Source organism: Heptranchias perlo, chromosome 3 (assembly GCF_035084215.1).
Source record: "Heptranchias perlo isolate sHepPer1 chromosome 3, sHepPer1.hap1, whole genome shotgun sequence".
Classification (NCBI taxonomy): domain Eukaryota; kingdom Metazoa; phylum Chordata; class Chondrichthyes; order Hexanchiformes; family Hexanchidae; genus Heptranchias; species Heptranchias perlo.
Window position 1 is genome coordinate 63702530 of NC_090327.1, and position 19248 is coordinate 63721777.

The 19248-nt window shown below is 42.1% G+C and overlaps 1 protein-coding gene across 1 annotated transcript in view; it reads right to left on the minus strand.

The window, feature by feature from the left end:
• The window catches only part of st18 (ST18 C2H2C-type zinc finger transcription factor), a 202032-nt gene that overhangs the window by 85159 nt on the left and 97625 nt on the right, over window positions 1-19248 (minus strand). Inside the window, exons 2-4 of the mRNA XM_067975540.1 lie at window positions 16603-16709; window positions 9785-9839; window positions 110-140 (exon numbers count right to left, since the gene is read on the minus strand). Of these exons, the coding sequence (XP_067831641.1) occupies window positions 110-140; window positions 9785-9839; window positions 16603-16709 (193 nt within the window). The remainder of the gene's footprint in view (window positions 1-109; window positions 141-9784; window positions 9840-16602; window positions 16710-19248) is intronic.

The following is a 19248-nucleotide window of genomic DNA, read 5'->3' on the forward strand; positions in this document are numbered from 1 at the left end:
AAGCCTTGTGATCAAACTATTAAAATCCCACAATGCATCCTGGCAATCAATCAATAACTCCGATTATGTCAAATGGCAACGGAGGATATATGACCCATAGCTTCCTTACCTCAGCTCCTGTGCCACAGGCTCCACTGGAACTGTCAACAGAGGGAATATGAGAATAAAAACAGGTAAGTTTACATTTCCACTACAAGAGCTTCTGCTGTTTGCACCTGTCTCCCTGTGATGACTCCAGCTGTAGTGTCGAAACCACAGGTGAGCTTAAGTTCACAGCAATGTCAATGGTAAAGTCAGTACAAGTTTATTTTCACTATGAACAATGCATTCATTGTACACATTTAAACCCGACTGATATAACAGACAGTGGCTCCAGTTTTCTTGTCTCTGAAGCCAGCCTGTATCCTGGCAGTAAGAAACTAATGCACCTTACAGGCTGTAATGTACAAAGTACCACTTACCCTGCTAGTGCAGTGCTGGTCCAAATTAATATTTACAGCTCATTTTCAACAACTTCTGGACACCTTTCCCTGGCTCTTTAGCCATTTTAGCACAATATGTCCATTGGTGTGAGAGTTTATATCTACCCAAGAGCCTTAGACCTGGAAATTACACTGTGCAATAATAGCATCAAAATGCTCAATGTATTTGCTATTTTAAGTGAGCCATTAGCCCATTTTCAGAAGAATGTTTTAAGTATCTGCACAGTATCATCACAGAGTCCAATCTCCAGGGCTAGTTGTTTTATTTAATTTTTGACATTTAAAGAAAATAAGAAAGAAAAAAGAAATGGATATGAACTTTAGGCTATGGCAGTGATCCATCTGAAAACTGTTTTTGTCTTAAATAATTAAATAAATAACTTTACAATTATATAGGCCCAAAGTGCCTCACAACCAATAGATTATTCTTGAGGTTCAGTCATGGCAACCATTTTGTGCATGGCAAGGTCCCACAAACAGCACATGAATGAATGACCAGTTGATCTGTTTTTGGTAGTGTTAGTTGAGGGAGGAATGTTGGCCAGGACATCAGAAGAACTCTCTACTCTTCTTCAAAAAACACCATGGGATCTTTTACATCCACCTAAATGGGCAGACAAGTCTTACCTGAAAGGCAGTACTTCTGACAATACACTCCCTCAGTACTGCACTGAGATATCAGCCTAAGTTATTTGCTTAAATCTTGTAACGGGGCTTAAACCTACAACCTTCTGACCCAGAAATAAAAGTGATACTAGCACTGAGCCAAGCTGATTTTTTCTATTAACTGAGACCAGCTATTCTATGATCTGAGTTGTTCCAGTATTTCTACCATTGCAAAACGGGTAACGTTGGGAAGCAGGTAATTTGAAATGCTGACCCACTCCGATAAAGACTCCGGCACCCCATCTTCTTTTTGAGTGCTACTCCAAATTCCTGCTGCTCCGAAAGGGGGACGTTCCATAATTGGTGCTATCATTTTTTCATATTCATGGAGAAACTAGCTAGTAATCTTGAGATTAAGAAATATTTTGTGCCCAAAAAATTACTTTTAATATTTTGGTAGTTATGCTCTAATTACAAAAATGTGAAAAAAGTTACTGTAAACAGTAAGAAAAGTAGGGACGTATTTATACCCATACCCATACAGTATGTGTGAGGCAAATAAAGGTAGATAGGCTGAATACTGAACAGTCAAGCTATGAATTGAGATTACTCCAGCATTGCCAAATGATATATAGCATTTTAATACATTTTATGTGCCATGACTGCAATTATGAAATATGGAGCTGTGGAAGGGCCAAAGAGAATAACATTGATTTGTTTTCTGTGCATCACAGGGCATCAGTATTTCTTAATTTAAAAGAAAAAACTGGCTTCAATCTATGGCACAGATAACTTCTGTAAAACAAACAAAAAAAGAACGAAAACAAAAATATCAGAAAAATATATCCAAAAGGTATTAGTGACTTTATTCTTTGCTTTTAAAAGAAACCGATTTGTATAAATTTGAAACACTGGAGGCAATGACTTTGGGCTCACCAGTAAGTAAGCCCAATAGAGAACCAGGCAAACTGGCATCTATCTACGTATTCAGATGGCACAGCTGATCCGCATGGCACACCATTGAATAAAATTACACTTTTCTGCTCTGGTGCACTCAGCTATTAGTATCACACCAGCAGAGATTACAAAATTCTACCTCATGTTTCGTTTCATGATGGTCTACGAGACAGTCTATTTCATACTTGCCTTGCACCGATGTAAATAATGTAGTTTCCACTGCTTCAAGTATTGAAAAGAATTAACATAAATGTTAATTTTTTTGCTTACTTTAGAATATTAATAATATTTGAAAATGTTTTATCACCCTTCTTGTAATGCTGGTTTTGTATTATTCAACAAGGAAAAATAATGCGAATCAAAGAGGGGGTAATGTTCAGAGTTCACGCTGCTGGCAGACTCTCGCCTGCTGGCTGTATCGTTCGATTATGCAGGTGTGTGCTAGAAGTGTAACAAATACCAAAGAATTGTTTTTACTCAATGTATGTAACATGAAATACATTTAGTGTGTAACCCCACATCTTGCACAAATTATGAGCCTGTATCAGGGATTTTTACTGGGGACAGCCACAGACACCCAGCATCTTAAGGTGATCAGCAGAGAGATGCATATTCCAGAGACACAGCTCACCCTTGGTTTGAGACATGATGTGGAGATGCCGGTGATGGACTGGGGTTGACAATTGTAAACAATTTTACAACACCAAGTTATAGTCCAACAAATTTATTTTAAATTTCACAAGCTTTCGGAGGCTTCCTCCTTCCTCAGGTGAATGTTGTGGAAATTTCCACATTCACCTGACGAAGGAGGAAGCCTCCGAAAGCTTGTGAAATTTAAAATAAATTTGTTGGACTATAACTTGGTTTGAGACGACTGGGTAAGGTCTTTGCCATTGTCTCAGCTCCCAGAGAGGTTAAGTGCTCAGCAAGTTAGCATCGCTAGCCATCTCCTCTTGATGAGGTTAAGTACCTGGCCATTGTCCCATGTCGTTAGCATCACTAGCCATCTCCTCTTGATGAGGTTAAATGTCTTGCCATTGTCTCAGCAAGTTGATGATGTCAGGTCAGGTGCCGAACTGTCGGGGTCCCTTTTGTCAAGCTGATGGACTAATTCTGGCATCATCAACTGTGCTGATCGTGTTCAGTCAGCTCACCGCAGGACTTCCTGCTAAACAGTGTATAAAGACACAGCTCAACTAAGGTTCAGGGTAGAGGATCCCTCCGGGAACAGCAGGCTAGGTTTGTTAAGGCGGATGTGCTGGCAGGAGCCCACGCCCGTGTCGCAGAAAGGAAAGAAGTCTGCAGAAGGCAGGATCCGCGTGATCCAAGAGGGTGGGGCCGTGAGGTCCGTGAGAAGCGAGAGGCCAAGACGCAACCTCTGCCCAGAGTGGAAGTGGGTAATATATCTCCTGTTTCCATTCTGTAAACTGCTGCTTAAATATTACTGTATTAAACTGTTCTTCGTAATAAAGTACAGGCCACAGTAACCAATTGGGGTCGGCTCGAATCTTTTGGAATTGGGAAGTGAGTAACGGAGCAGGGGCTCCCTAAGACCGTATATATATTCCCAACAGCTGCTGGCAGACTCTCGCCTGCTGGCTGTATGTATCGGGAAATTGCTGCCTACAGTTTACATTCCATTAAAATCGATCAATGGAAAATCATGGGTCACATGCATTGCTGATAAGAAAGCTCCCACTGGCAATCTGAGCTCAGAAAGTTCACCCTATTATCTTTATACATTTGTTCATTGCCCCTGGGATTTAGCGCTCTGGAGTTGTGGAATGGACAAAAGCAGTCCAATTAGTCATCATTGTTGAAAATATTTTGGGGTAGAAATTGGACCTCGTCGTGCCTGATAGGCGAATGAGGGCCAATTTTGGGGCTCAACGTCCCGCGCAGGGAACTGCTGAAAGACGTTTGATTTTATATTAGGTCGTGCCATTTTTCAGGCATCCCTGGCAGACATCTAAAATAGGTGTTAGGTTCCTTACACACGTAAATGAGGGGCCTAACACTTGTTTTAGGCTCCCTCTACCAAATTGGAGATCACAGAGTAGAGCAGGAACTACTCCTGCTCCGTTCGGGATTCCTCAGCTGACTCACCAGTCAAATATATTGAATGGTGTGAAGTTCCTGTACTTATCTCATAGATATCAACTGAACTCGCCACAAAAAGTTAAGTCAAATCATTTCAAGTCTAAGTGCCCTTTTAACGGCATGGTAAGTCTCAATTACTGCCAAACAATCTCTCTGACACTGAAAATTAACTTTAATAAGTGTGGAGTTTCATTCCTTCACATTTTAATTATTATTGGACAGTTAAGAAGAAAAATTTAAACACTTTTTTTTTACTTTTTCTTGCCCTCTCCTTTATCTCTGTCTCTTAATTCAATCTCTCTTACCCTCTCTTTATTTCTCTTTTTGTACCTAATTTGACATTGAATTCACTATTCTAACTTACACTTCCTGGTTCAGACTCTGCGTGGCTTATTAACGATTCTTCAGTCTGTTGGGTTAAGGAGATATACAGTTGCTTGCCCTGTAGAGAGCGCCACATTGTTTGGCTGTCCCATTGACAGTAACTTGCTGTGCAAAAACTCGTAGAAAGTCTATGGGCAAGAGCAAGTCTAACGAACAGCTGGCACTGTTCATTCGTTGCTCACTGCAAATTCTGGCCCTACATGTTATCCTCACAGGAAGATATTGGTAACAAGCAACTTCACAATCTACATATTTGGGGAGTAACCTGAAACCAGGGCCATATTTCCAAGTGATCTAAAACACTTGCCACTAGTCTAAAAGGAAAGAGAAGCACAGTCCCCCTTCCCAGTATCCTAGCAGGCATTAAATATATACATTTTGCAAGGTTTTACTTGTGGCAAGGAGACTTGCCCCATTGTAGCATGGATGGAAGAAGGAGGCACAGTGGTCAGCACACGTGATTCGCGGTGCTCCCAATTTTCTGTGATTAATTTTAAGGACTTGAAAATCAGGCATGTTCTGAATTGGGTCTGTGATCACTGCACTTGATTCTCTGATCCACACTCCCATTGAGCAAGAATTTATCTTCAGAGCCATTCCTCGCAAAATTTCCCCAAATGTCTCTATCGATGAGTAGAAAATTACATTTAAAAATTTTTTTTTTTATTCGTTCACGGGATGTGGGCGTCGCTGGCAAGGCCGGCATTTATTGCCCATCCCTAATTGCCCTCGAGAAGGTGGTGGTGAGCCGCCTTCTTGAACCGCTGAATAGATGTCCCACTGCTGGACCAATGGGGAAGTCACCAGGAATGAAGGTTATACCATGTTCCCCTAATTCTTTCCCAGATCCATACCCAAGCTGTAGACTGTCAGAGATCAGATAGATTTTCCATCACCAAATAACAGAGATTATAGACATACTCCACCACGAGACAACAGAGACTAGATATGTACGTCACCAATGGAGAACAGAAATCACATCATACAATGAGCAGCTAGATGTTAACTGCACTACTGGATAACAGAGGTCAGATGCAAACATTACCAAAAACACCAACTAGTCCACAGAAATCACACACATTGGGGGGAATTTTAAACCCCCTCCCCAGGACAGGCGGGAGAGGGGCGGGGTAGGGTTAAAAATTTAAAAATGGGAAATTCGACCTCAACCCGCCTCTAACACACCCACTACCGGTTTTATCAGAGGCAGTTTGGGGGGTGGGTGACTAACCTGCTCTCTACAGGCAGCTCCTTAATTTAAATATTTAATGATGCTGCAAGCCTCAAATTTTAGATGTGTTTTAAATTTAACGCCTGCGGGCCGGGTTCCCCAGGGCTCGGGAAACCCGGGTTCAACAGGTATGTTCCTTTCCAGCACTGTTTGTGGGCCGGGAGGAGCAGGAGTGTTTCACCCCAGTCCCCCAAGCAAATCTGTTTCCCACCCCCTGCGATTGGAGTACACCCCATGATCAGAACTCCCCCCACGATCGGACCCCTCTCCACAACTGGACCACCACCCGCGATCAGAACTCCCCCCGCGATCGGACACCCCTCCCCACGTTCGGACCACCCCCCGCATTCAGACCCCCACGATTGGCCCACCCCCGTGATCAGACACCCCCCGCAGCGATCATTTCCCCGCTGTATCTAGGGCCACTCCCCCAAATCTGTCTGGCCCCCAACCGATCTCACTGCACCCCTCCCGATCCCTCCATCCGCCCCCCCCATCTATCCAGGCACTCCCCCCCCCACCGATCTCTCTGGCCTCCGACCGATCACTCCACGGTCCCCCCTATCTATCCAGCCAGCGATCCGGACCCGCTCCAGGATTCCCCAATTTTAGGAACTCCCCCATCACGAACGCAACCGCTCGGCCATCCTAAAATTGACCTCTTTGTGTCCTCCTCACAACTTACTTTTCCACCTATCTTTGTATCATCAGAAAATTTGGCCACAGTACACTCGTTTCCTTCATCCTAGTCATTGATATAGATTGTAAATAGTTGAGGCCCCAGCACTGATCCATGCGGCGCCCCGCTAGTTACAGATTGCCATCCTGAAAATGACCCCTTTATCCCGACTCTCTTTTCCATCCATGCTAATATATCACCCCCAACACTATGAGCTCTTACCTTGTGCAGTAATCTTTTATGTGGCACCTTATCGAATACCATTTGGAAATCCAAATACACTACATCTACTGGTTCCCCTTTATCCACCCTGCCCATTACTTCCTCAAAGAACTCCAATAAATTTGTCAAACATGATTTCCCTTTCAAAAAACTATGTTGACTCTCCTTGATTTTATTTTGAGTCTCTAAATGTCCTGCTCTGTTACTACTTCCTTAATAATTGATTCTAGCATTTTCCCAATGACAGATGTTAGACTAATTGTCCTACAGTCACCTGCTTTCTGTCTCCCTCCTTTCTTGAATAGGGGCGTTACATTTGCGGTTTTCCAATCCGCTGGGACCTTTCCAGAAACGAGTGAATTTTGGAAGATTACAACCAATGCATCCACTATCTCTGTAGCCATTTCTTTTAAGACTTTCGGATGAAAGCCATTGGGTCCAGGGGACTTGTCAGCCTGCAGACCCATTAGTTTGCCTAGTACTTTTTCTCTAGTGATAGTGATTGTTTTTAGATCCTCCCTCCCGTTTGCCCCTTGATTATCTACTATTATTGGTATGCTTTTAGTGTCTTCTACTGTGAAGACAGATACAAAATATCTGTTCAATGCCTCTGCCATTTCCTTGTTTTCCATTATTATTTCCCCAGTCTCATCCTCTAAGGGACCTACAATTACTTTAGTTACTCTCTTCCTTTTTAAATACTTGTAAAAGCTCTTACTGTCAGTTTTTATATTTCTTGCTAGTTTACTCTCATAATCTATTTTCTTCCTCTTTATCATTTTTTTAGTCCTCCTTTGCTGGTTTTTAAAGTTTTCCCAATCTTCGGGCTTACCACTAACCTTTGCCACGTTGTATGCGTTTTCTTTTAACTAGATACCATCCTTAACTTCCTTAGTTAGCCATGGTTGGTATACCCTTCTCGTAGAGTCTTTCCTCCTTACTGGGATATATTTTTGTTGAGAGTCATAAAATATCTTTTTAAATGTCTGCCAATGCTTATCCACTGTCATACCTTCTAATCTGTTTTCTCAGTCCACTTTAGCCACCTCTGTCCTCATGCCATTGTAATTGCCCTTATTTAGGTTTAATACAGTAGTTTCAGATCCAAGATCCTTGCTCTCAAACTGGATGTGAAATTCTATCATATTATGATCACTGTTTCCTAAGGGATCCTTTACTTTGAGGTCATTAATTAATTCTGTGTCATTATCCATTACCAGATCTAAAATGGCCTGTTCCCTGGTTGGTTTCACAATGTATTGTTCTAAGAAACAGTCCCGAATACACTCTATGAACTCATCCTCAGGGCTACTTTTGCCAATTTGATTTGTCCAATCTGTATGAAAGTTAAAATCACCCAAGATTATTGCATTACCTTTTTTACAAGCCCACATTATTTCTTGATTTATATGTTGCCCTACAGTGTAGCTACTGTTAGGGGGCCGATAGACTACTCCCACCAGTGATTTCTTACCCATGCTATTTCTTACCTCCACCCAAATTGATTCTACATCTTGATCTTCTGAGCCAAGATAATTTCTCACTACTGTACTAATTTCATCCTTTATTAACAGAGCTACCCTACCACCTTTTCCTTTCTTCCTATCCTTCCAAAATGTCAGTTACCCCTGAATATTCAGTTCCCAACCTTGGTCACATTGCAACCACGTCTCTGCAAGGAGCATGAAATACAACTGTACAATATGGTGCAAAGCGGTTCTCATTTCAGATTGATGCTGAAATATGAGGCCTAACTTGATTCCAGAATTAGACTACAACCTATTAGCATTGATGCAAAGCAAAACAGCTTTGTAGTGTAAATGGAGTCTGAAATTTGTACATAAAAGCCAAAAGAGCCATATGGATACTTTGGGGTTCAATTAAAATGCTCATACATAAGCATGATGAAGCAAAAAAATTGGATCAAAATTTTTGACCAGTTGAAAAATGATCACCATTTTATTGTCCCCTTTCTTTATCATTGTAATTCCACACTTTTCTAATTCCAGCTGTGGTAGTGGTACATTCCCGATTCATATTCCATCTGGCACCTTGGCTAAGTAGGGCCCAAAATTGAGTTCAAATCTCAGTCAATCCAGAACCCCATGAATGACACTCCAGCACTCTATTCATTGCTGGACTCTGTGTGACTGTGAGTAAAACTGGCTTTAGATGGATTTAGAAATCCCTTCTGTGAACCCGACTGACCTGCGTATTTATCTGGGCCTGCAGTAGATCAACTGACCTGCAGCACTTTGACCTGCTGAGAGTAACTGATAGAATTCTACATTTGTATCAACTGCAGGGCTATGTCTGACAGTGTGAGGGACATTTTATGGAGCTACCATTGGCAGTAAAGAGATAACAGAAACTTCACCCAAACAGTAAGTGCAGGTTGCAACAAATTAAATGTTTTTGTGACAGATTCCACCAGCCCCCCACCCCCATTCACCCCTCACATTGTACAGCTGTCTCACTGGGGACAGGGCTGCAGTTGAGTCAGAGAAGCAATGATCATTTATTTCTAAATTCAGCGATGCACTAACAAAGTGCATATACTGCATATACTGCTTATACTGGAAAATTGTAAATCCAGGAGACAGGTTGATAATTTCACCATCCCACTCTGTCAATTGCCTTCTTTTAGCTCTTCAATGCTAAATCATTATCCAGTGTTAATCCCAGCAGGAACTACTTTACCTGCTGGTAGTCATTGCCAGCAGTTTGAACATTATTCAAAAATCAAGTGGTACACTCATCATCATCAAAAGTAATTTCTTTCAATATTATGGTCAATATGCCAGCAATTGCACTCATAGCGAGTAAAATTATTTATAGCTAAGGTTCAAAAATAAAATAAACTTTTACATACATTTTTAAAGAGCATCTACAAAAAAAAAGCTTTTATGTGGCCCATTATTTGTCCTTATTAAACTTGACAGTACAGTATATGGTAAAATCACCCCACTACCTCACTTCTGTTGAGTAGACTTTCTGATGAATGTATCACATTTGGAAAAGCCAATATTAATGCAGTGCCAACCCATCAGGAGTTCGCCACAGGAACTGATCTGTTTTCTTTTGTATGGAGCAAAGTGATTTAAGACCTATTCAACAACTCACCTCTAGATCCTTTAGAGCGTGTGCGCAGTCTTTTTTCCTCACTGTCTGTATCCATCTGTAACATGGTGAGAGATGTTAGTGGCAACTATCATCCATGATTTCTGGCTCTCATCTTACCATAAATTAATAATAATAAATAAAACAAAGACTTTTGCATAATAGTTTTGTACTGTTATGTATTGTTTTCACCAAACCTGTCTGAGTCATTGCTGGATGAAGGTCATCTCTAATTTTTGCCTTCTCAGAAAGGAACTGAGTGAACAGGATGTGCTGTTACCTTAGTTTAAATGGGAAACATGACTCTTTTATCTAATGTTGTGTTGTGATTGAAAGCAGTGACCTGTATTAGATTTATAATAGGGGAGCAGGTGTGGCTATGATGGACCTTAATTTCCTTTAATAAACCTTTTGTGTGCTGCACTCATATGGCAATATGATGCTCTCTGAGGCCCTACGCATAATAGGTTCATTACTTTTGATTACTATGGTCTATTGAGAGAAAGAACTCCCCAACACACTATATTATGTGCTGTTAAACCAATATATATACCATTTATTCATTTTCTTTCAGTAGTTCACGTGTGGCACTTACAGTGATTTTAACAACTGGCCTTCATAAATTAAATTATCAAAAGACACAACTGTTGTATTTTATAGTGGGTAGAATTAGCATCAGTGTGATCTGTTTTCTTGCTGCATCCATCTCACAAGTTATTCTAAATTTGATTTGGCTGTGTATAACAATAATAAATCTTTAATCTCACAAAACATTGCATTGTGGTGAATAGACGAAAGAGTGGATTTATAATATCTGGGGGAAAGATAAATCAGGTCAGATTGACCCGACTAAGCTTTCTATTTTAGTAGCTTTTCTGAGAATGAAAATCTCTTCTGTTCTAAATGAATGAAGACTCTGACACACAAACATGAAGATCCTCCGAACTAAACTAATTTCTGCGGCACATTGAAAATGTGTACAATTTGGATGCAGCCGCTAAAGGATAAAATTGCTTTGCAATATGCGGCAATAAAATGAACGATTTATGGGCTTTATTTAAAAAAAATGCAATCCTGGCCAGCTGTAGTTATTAAAAAATAGAAAAGCAGGTCATTGGTATATCTGTCATCGGAAAATACATATAAACAATTCTTGCTGCAACTTCCAGTGCTTTTCCTGCTCTCTTTGGCAGGTTCCCTCCCTAACAACTGAGTGCAAGTTTGTGGTGGAAGACCAACTCCATTTTTTTTAAATTTTGATTTTCTTTGCAACAGCCAATAATCAGAATTTTGCAGAAGTAACACTGGAAAATACAAGAGGAGCAAGCCTTATACAGACAGCAAATGCATAGGAAATCTGATAAAAACTTAAAAAGTAGGCAAAGGGAGAAAGGGGTAAGTTCTCACACATAATGCAATTAACTGAAAATAACGCACTTGATCAGTGCAGTTCTGTCAAATTAAGGGTAGGATAACCTGAAAGTTGGATTATCAATCTTGCTCTTTAACATCAAGCCTATCCTCAATATGGCAAGAATTTATAACCTAGAATTTACTGTTTGATGATATTAGTAGAGAAACCTATAACACTTTCGTATAACACTGGCCTGTCCACTATTTTAACAGAGGAACAAACTCATTTATTTCAAATAGGTTAACACCTCTTAAAATAGCAGAAAGAGAATTGCTACAATCACATTTGTGCATCTCTAAAAATAGAAAATGAACAAACTGTAAATAAAGGGGACAGACAGGCATTTCTGTAACCACCGACGTGAGTCACACATGGTGTGTTACCTCTCTGGTGCCAGGGTAAAGGACATCACTGAGAGGGGCAGAATATTTTGAGGAGGGGAGGGGAACCATCAGACGTTGTGGTCCAAGTAGGAACCAATGACATAGGAAGGAAAAGGGTTGCGGTTCTGCAATCAGAGTTTTAGGAGCTAGGGAGGAAGTTGAAAAGCAGGACCTCAAAGGTAGTAATCTCTGGATTAATCCAAGTGCCACACACTAGTGAGTATAGGAATAGTTGGATAAGACAGGTTAATTCTGGAAAAATGGTACAGGAGGGAGGGCTTCAGATCCCTGGGGTATTGAGACCAGTTCTGGGGAAGGAGGGAACTGTTTAAGATGGACGGGTGGGACCTAAACAGAGCTGGAACCAATGTACTCACGGGGAGGTTAACGAGTGCTGAGGGGGAGGGTTTAAATTCATTTGGCAGGGGGATGGGCACCAGGATGAAACATTAGAGAGGAGAAACAAGATGCACAGAGGACTGGGAGAGACAAATAGCACTAGAGTAAAGAATAGTTCAGAAATAGGAGGGATCAGACAGGGGCCAAATGCGAGGCAATCTAAGATAGGTTTGGAGCGCATGTGAGTAAATGCACGTAGAATGGTAAATAAGGTTTGTGAGCTGCAGGCTCAAGTCGCCAAATTGGAGAGTGGCAAATATAACCCCACTATTTAAAAAAAGGAGGGAGAGAGAAAACAGGGAACTATAGACCGGTCAGCCTAACATCAGTAGTTGGGAAAATGCTAGTCTATTATAAAGGATGTGATAACAGGACACTTAGAAAATATCAATGGGATTAGACAAAGTCAATATGGATTAATGAAAGGGAAATCATGTTTGACAAATCTACTGGAGTTTTTTGAGGATGTAACTGGTAGAATAGATAAGGGAGAACCAGTAGATGTGGTTTATTTGGATTTTCAGAAGGTCTTTGATAAAGTCCCACATAAGAGGATAGTGTTCAAAATTAAAGCACATGGGATTGGTGGTAATATACTGGCATGGATTGAAAATTGGTTAACAGACAGGAATCAGAGAGTAGGAATAAATGGGTCTATTTCGGGCTGGCAGGCAGTGACTAGTGGGGTACCACAGGGATCAGTGCTTGGGCCCCAGCTATTCACAATATATATCAATGATTTGGATAAGGGAACCAAATGTAATATTTCCAAGTTTGCTGATGACACAAAATTAGGTGCGATCGTGAGTTGTGAGGAGGATGCAAAGAGGCTTCAAGGCAATTTAGACAAGTTGAGTGAGTGGGCAAATACATGGCAGATGCAGTATAACGTGAATAAATGTGAAGTTATCCACTTCGGAAGGAAAAACAGAAAGGCAGAGTATTATTTAAATGGTGATAGATTGGGAAATGTTGATGTAGAAAGGGACCTGGGTGTCCTTGTACACCAGTCACTGAAAGCAAACGTGCAGGTGCAGCAAGCAGTTAGGAAGGCAAATAGTATGTTGGCCTTCATAGCAAGAGGATTTGAGTACAGGAGCAAGGATGTCTTACTGCAGTTATGCGGGGCCTTGGTAAGACCACACCTGGAGTATTGTGTGCATTAGGGTTAGGGTTAGGGTTAGTTTTGGTCTCCTTACCTAAGAAAGGATATACTTGCCATAGAGGGAGTGCAGCGAAGGTTCACCAGACTGATTCCTGGGATGGCAGGACTGTCGTATGAGGAGAGATTGGGTCGACTTGGCCTGTATTCACTAGAGTTTAGAAGAATGAGAGGGGATCTCATTGAAACATATAAAATTCTGACATGGCTAGACAGACTGGATGCAGGGAGGATGTTTCCCCTGGCTGGGGGGTCCAGAACGAGGGGGTCACAGTCTCAGGATACGGGGTAGGACATTTAAGACTGAGATGAGGAGAAATTTCTTCACTCAGAGGGTGGTGAACCTGTGGAATTCTGTGGAAGGCTGTGGATGCCAAGTCACTGAATATATTTACGAAGGATAGATTTCTATACACAAAAGGCATCAAGTGGTATAGGGAGAGAGCAGGAATATGGTATTGAGATAGAGGTTCAGCCATGATCATATTGAATAGTGGAGCAGGCTTGAAGGGCCGAATGGCCTACTCCAGCTCCTATTTTCTATGTTTCTAATGTGACTATAATATAATGGCAATAACAGAGACCTGGATCAAAGAAGGGGAGGATTGGGTACTTAATATTCCTGGCTACAAGGTATTCAGGAAAGTTAGGCAAGGAAAGAAAGGCGGGAGGGTTGGCAGTAATGATCAAAGAAGCTATTATAGCACTGGAAATGGATGATGTAGTCGAGGGGTCAAAGACAGAATCTATTTGGTTAGAATTAAGGAACAATAGAGGAGCTATTACATTACTGGGTGTGTACTATAGGCCACCAAATAGTGGGAAGGAGTTACAGGAGAAAATTTGCAGGCAAATTACAGAAATATGCAAGAACTATACAGTAGTGATAATGGGGGACTTCAATTATCCCAATATAGACTGGGATAGCAACAATGTAAAGGGCAAAGAGGGGGAGGTATTCCTGAAATGTGTACTAGAGAAATTTCTTGAACAGTGTGTTTCCTGCCCAATGAGGAAGGAAGCCATGCTGGATCTAGTTCTGGTGAATGAAATGGGGCACGAGGAGCATGTTTCAGTGGGGGAGCATTTGGGGAATAGTTATGGGAAAGCACAAGGGACAATCAAGAGTAAAAATACTTAACTGGAGGAGGGTTAATTTTAGTGAGTTGAAAAGGGAGCTGGCCCATGTAGATTGGAATCAAAAATTGGTAGGCAAAACAGTAATTGAACAATGGGATGCCTTCTGAGAGGAGATGGTTCAGGTATAGAGTAGACACATTCCCGTGAGGGAGAAAGGAAGGGCATCCAAAGCTAGAACTCCCTGGATGACTAAAGATATAGAGATTTGAAACAGAAAAAGGAGGCTTATGACAAATGTAAGGTTCATAATACAGTAGATCACAAAACTGAATACAGAAAGTACAGAGGAGATCTGAAAAAGGAAATAAGAGGGGCAAAGTGAGAGTATGAAAATAGATTAGTGGCTAACATAAAAGGGAACCCAAAAGTCCTTTATAAACATATAAATAGTGAAACGGTAGTCAAAGGAACAGTAGGGCCGATTAGGGTCCAAAAATTAGATCTTCTTGTGGAGGCAGAGGGCTTGGCTGAGGTACTAAATGAATACTTTGCATCTGTCTTCACTAGAGAAGAGGATGTTGCCAATGTAACAGTAAAAGAGGAGTTAGTAGCAATATTGGATAAGATAAAAATAGATAAAAAGGAGATATTGAAAAGTTTGGCAGTACTCAAAGTAGAAAAGTTACCGGTCCGGATGGGATACAACCTGGGTTACTGAGGGAAATAAAGATAGAAATTGCGGAGGCTCTGCCCACAATCTTCCAATCCTCCTTAGAAATGGGGGTGGTGCCAGAGGACTGGTGGATTGCAAATGTTACACCCCTATTCAAAAAAGGGGACAGGGATATACCCGGAAATTATAGGCCATTCAGCCTAACGTCGGTGGTGGGGAAACGTTGATAGACAATGATCTGGGACAAAATTAATTAGCACTTGGAAAAGAATGAGCTAATAAATGAAGGTCAGCACAGATTTGTTAAAGGCAAATCGTGTTTAACTAACTTGATTGAGTTCTTTGATGAAGTAACGGAGATGGTTGATGAGGGTACTGCGGTTGATGTGTATATGGACTTTCAAAAGGCATGTGACAAAGTACAACATAATAGATGTGTTAGCAAAATTAAAGCCAGTGGGATTAAAGGGACAGTGGCAGCGTGGGTACAACATTGGCTAGGGGACAGAAAGCAGAGTATAGTGGTGAAAGGTTGTTTTTCAGACTGGAAGGAAGTGGCATTCCCTTAAGGTCAGTATTAGGACCACTGCTCTTTTTGATATATATTAATGACCTGGACTTAGGTATAGAGGGCATAATTTCAAAGTTTGCAGATGACATGAAACTCAGAAATGTAGTAAACAATGTGAAGGATAGTAACAGACTTCAGGAGGACAGACAGACTGGTGAAATGGGCAGACACATAGCAGATGAAATTTAATGCAGAGAAGTGTGAAGTGATGCAATTTGGTAGGAAGAATGAGGAGAGACAATACAAACTAAATGGTACAATTTTAAAGGGGGTGCAGGAATAGAGAGACTTGGGGGTGCACATACGCAAATCTTTGACGATGGCAGGACAAGTTGAGAAGGCTGTTAAAAAAGCATATGGGATCCTGGGCTTTATAAATAGAGGCATAGAGTACAAAAGCAAGGAAGTTATGCTAAACCTTTATAAAACACTGGTTCGCCTCAGCTGGAGTATTTTGTTCAATTCTGGGCACCTCACTTCAGGAAGGATGTCAAGGCCTTAGAGAGGGTGCAGAAGAGATTTACTAGAATGGTACCAGGGATACGGGACTTCAGTTATGTGGAGATACTGGAGAAGTTGGGGTTGTTCTCCTTAGATCAGGGAAGGTTAAGAGGAGATTTGATAGAGGTGTTCAAAATCATGAACGGTTTTAATACAGTAAATAAGGAGAAAATATTTCCAGTGGCAGAAGGGCCAGTAACCAGTGGACAAAGATTTAAGGGGATTGGCAAAAGAACCAGAGGCGACATAAGGAAAACATTTTTTTTACGCAGCGAGTTGTTGTGATCCGGAATGCTCTGCCTGAAAGGGTGGTGGAAACAGATTCGAAATGGAATTGTATCAATGTTTGAAGGGAAAAAATTTACAGGGCTATGGGGAAGAGCAGGGGAGTGGACTAATTGGATAGCTCTACCAAAGAGCCGGCACAGACACGATGGGCCGAATGGCCTCCTTCTGTGCTGTATCATTCTATGATTCTATGAAAGCCAATTAACAGCCTCTAATTGTGTTGTACAGCAAATTGTAAAGTAATCCTAGTTAAATAAAAACTTTTTTTAGGACCTTAGAGATGTGAGGGTATCACTGCACCACAGAACATATCTGCGACAGAAATACCTAATGAAGACACTACGGCTCACCTTTGTCGGTTTACTGTTACAGTTCTCTGGTGCTTCACGGTGTCCAAGCTTTTCACTGTATCTACGTATCAATGTCTGCTTTAACAGGTAATCCTGAAATTCATTCTCTGCAAGATTAAAAACATTAACAGTAAACTCCTGTATTTTGAAAGAAAAACAAAATGCATAATAAAAAAACGCCTGAATGTCTTTTCACAATTTTCTTTAAATGCTAACTTGACTGTTTTTGGCGAGTCTTTTTAAATGTTAGCTCTCCATAACCACTTTAAATGCTGCCAGGTTATATTGCATCAGATCAGCACCAGTTATACTTACTATCACCACCAATTTTAATTTCTTAATCTAAAAGGAGTACTCTCCATTGCATTGGATTACATTTAACCCAAAATCCCTTGAAACTGAAGGTGTTGTAGCAGAGTTGCCTTTTTTTAAATTCGTTCATGGGATGTGGGTGTCGCTAGCAAAGCCAGCATTTATTGCCCATCCCTAATTGCCCTTGAGAAGGTGGTGGTGAGCCGCCTTCTTGAACCGCTGCAGTCCGTGTGGTGAAGGTTCTCCCACAGTGCTGATAGGAAGGGAATTCCAGGATTTTGACCCAGCGACGATGAAGGAGCAGCAATTTATTTCCAAGTCGGGATGGTGAGTGACTTGGAGGGTAACGTGCAGGTGGTGGAGTTCCCATGTGTCTGCTGCCCTTGTCCTTCGAGGTGGCAAAGGTTGCGGGTTTGGGAGGTGCTGTTGAAAAAGCCTTGACGAGTTGCTGTAGTGTATCCTGTGGATGGTACACAATGCAGCCACAGTGTGCCGGTGGTGAAGGGAGTGAATGTTTAGGGTGGTGGATGGGGTGCCAATCAAGCAGGCTGCTTTGTCCTGGGTGGTGTCAAGCTTCTTGAGTGTTGTTGGAGCTGCACTCATCCAGGCAAGTGGAGAGTATTCCATCACACTCCTGACTTATGCCTTGTGGATGGTGGAAAGGCTTTGGGGAGTCAGGAGGTGAGTCACTCACTGCAGAATACCCAGCCTCTGACCTGCTCTTGTAGCCACAGTATTTATATGGCTGGTCCAGTTAAGTTTCTGGTCAATGGTGACCCCCAGGATGTTGATGGTAATGCCATTGAATGTCAAAGGGAGGTGGTTAGATTCTCTCTTGTTGGACATGGTCATTGCCTGGCACTTGTCTGGTGCGAATGTTATTTGCCACTTATCAGCCCAAGCCTGGATGTTGTCCAGGTCTTGCTGCATGCGGGCACGGACTGCTTCATTATCTGAGGGGTTGCGAATGGAACTGAACACTGTGCAATCATCAGCGAACATCCCCATTTCTGACCTTATGATGGAGGGAAGGTCACTGATGAAGCAGCTGAAGATGGTTGGGCCTAGGACACTGCCCTGAGGAATTCCTGCAGCAAAGTCCTGGGGCTGAGGTGATTGGCCTCCAACAACCACTACCATCTTCCTTTGTGCTAGGTATGACTCCAGCCACTGGAGAGTTTTCCCCCTGATTCCCATTGACTTCAATTTTACTAGGGCTCCTTTGGTTAAATGCTGCCCTGATGTCAAGGGCAGTTACTCTCATCTTACCTCTGGAATTCAGCTCTTTTGTCCATGTTTGGACCAAGGCTGTAATGAGGTCTGGAGCCAAGTGGTCCTGTGGAACTCAAACTGAGCATCGGTGAGTAGGTTATTGGTGAGTAAGTGCCGCTTGATAGCACTGTCGACGACACCTTCCATCAATTTGCTGATGATTGAGAGTAGACTGATGGAGCGGTAATTGGCCGGATTGGATTTGTCCTGCTTTTTGTGGACAGGACATACCTGGGCAATTTTCCACATTGTCGGGTAGATGCCAGTGTTGTAGCCATACTGGAACAGTTTGGCTAGAGGCGCAGCTAGTTCTGAAGCACAAGTCTTCAGCACTACAGCCGGGATGTTGTCGGGGCCCATAGCCTTTGTTGTATCCAGTGCACTCAGCCGTTTCTTGATAACACGTGGAGTGAATTGAATTGGCTGAAGACTGGCTTCTGTGATGGTGGGGATATCGGGAGGAGGCCGAGATGGATCATCCACTCGGCACTTCTGGCTGAAGATGGTTGCAAACGCTTCAGCCTTGTCTTTTGCACTCACGTGCTGGACTCTGCCATCATTGAGGATGGGGATGTTTACAGAGCCTCCTCCTCCCGTTAGTTGTTCAACTGTCCACCACCATTCACGACTGGATGTGGCAGGACTGCAGAGCTTTGATCTGATCCGTTGGTTGTGGAATCGCTTAGCTCTGTCTATAGCATGTTGCTTCCACTGTTTAGCATGCATGTAGTCCTGTGTTGTAGCTTCACCAGGTTGGCACCTCATTTTTAGGTGCGCCTGGTGCTGCTCCTGGCATGCTCTTCTACACTCCTCATTGCACCAGGGTTGATCCCCTGGCTTGTTGGTAATGGTAGAGTGAGGGATATGCCGGGCCATGAGGTTACAGATTGTGCTGGAATATAATTCTGCTGCTGCTGATGGCCCACAGTGCGTCATGGATGCCCAGTTTTGAGCTGCTAGATCTGTTCTGAATCTATCCCATTTAGCACAGTGGCAGTGCCACACATGTTGATTCCCTTCATTGGGAAACTTTATTCGCTATGTAGTAAGATTTTAATCTCA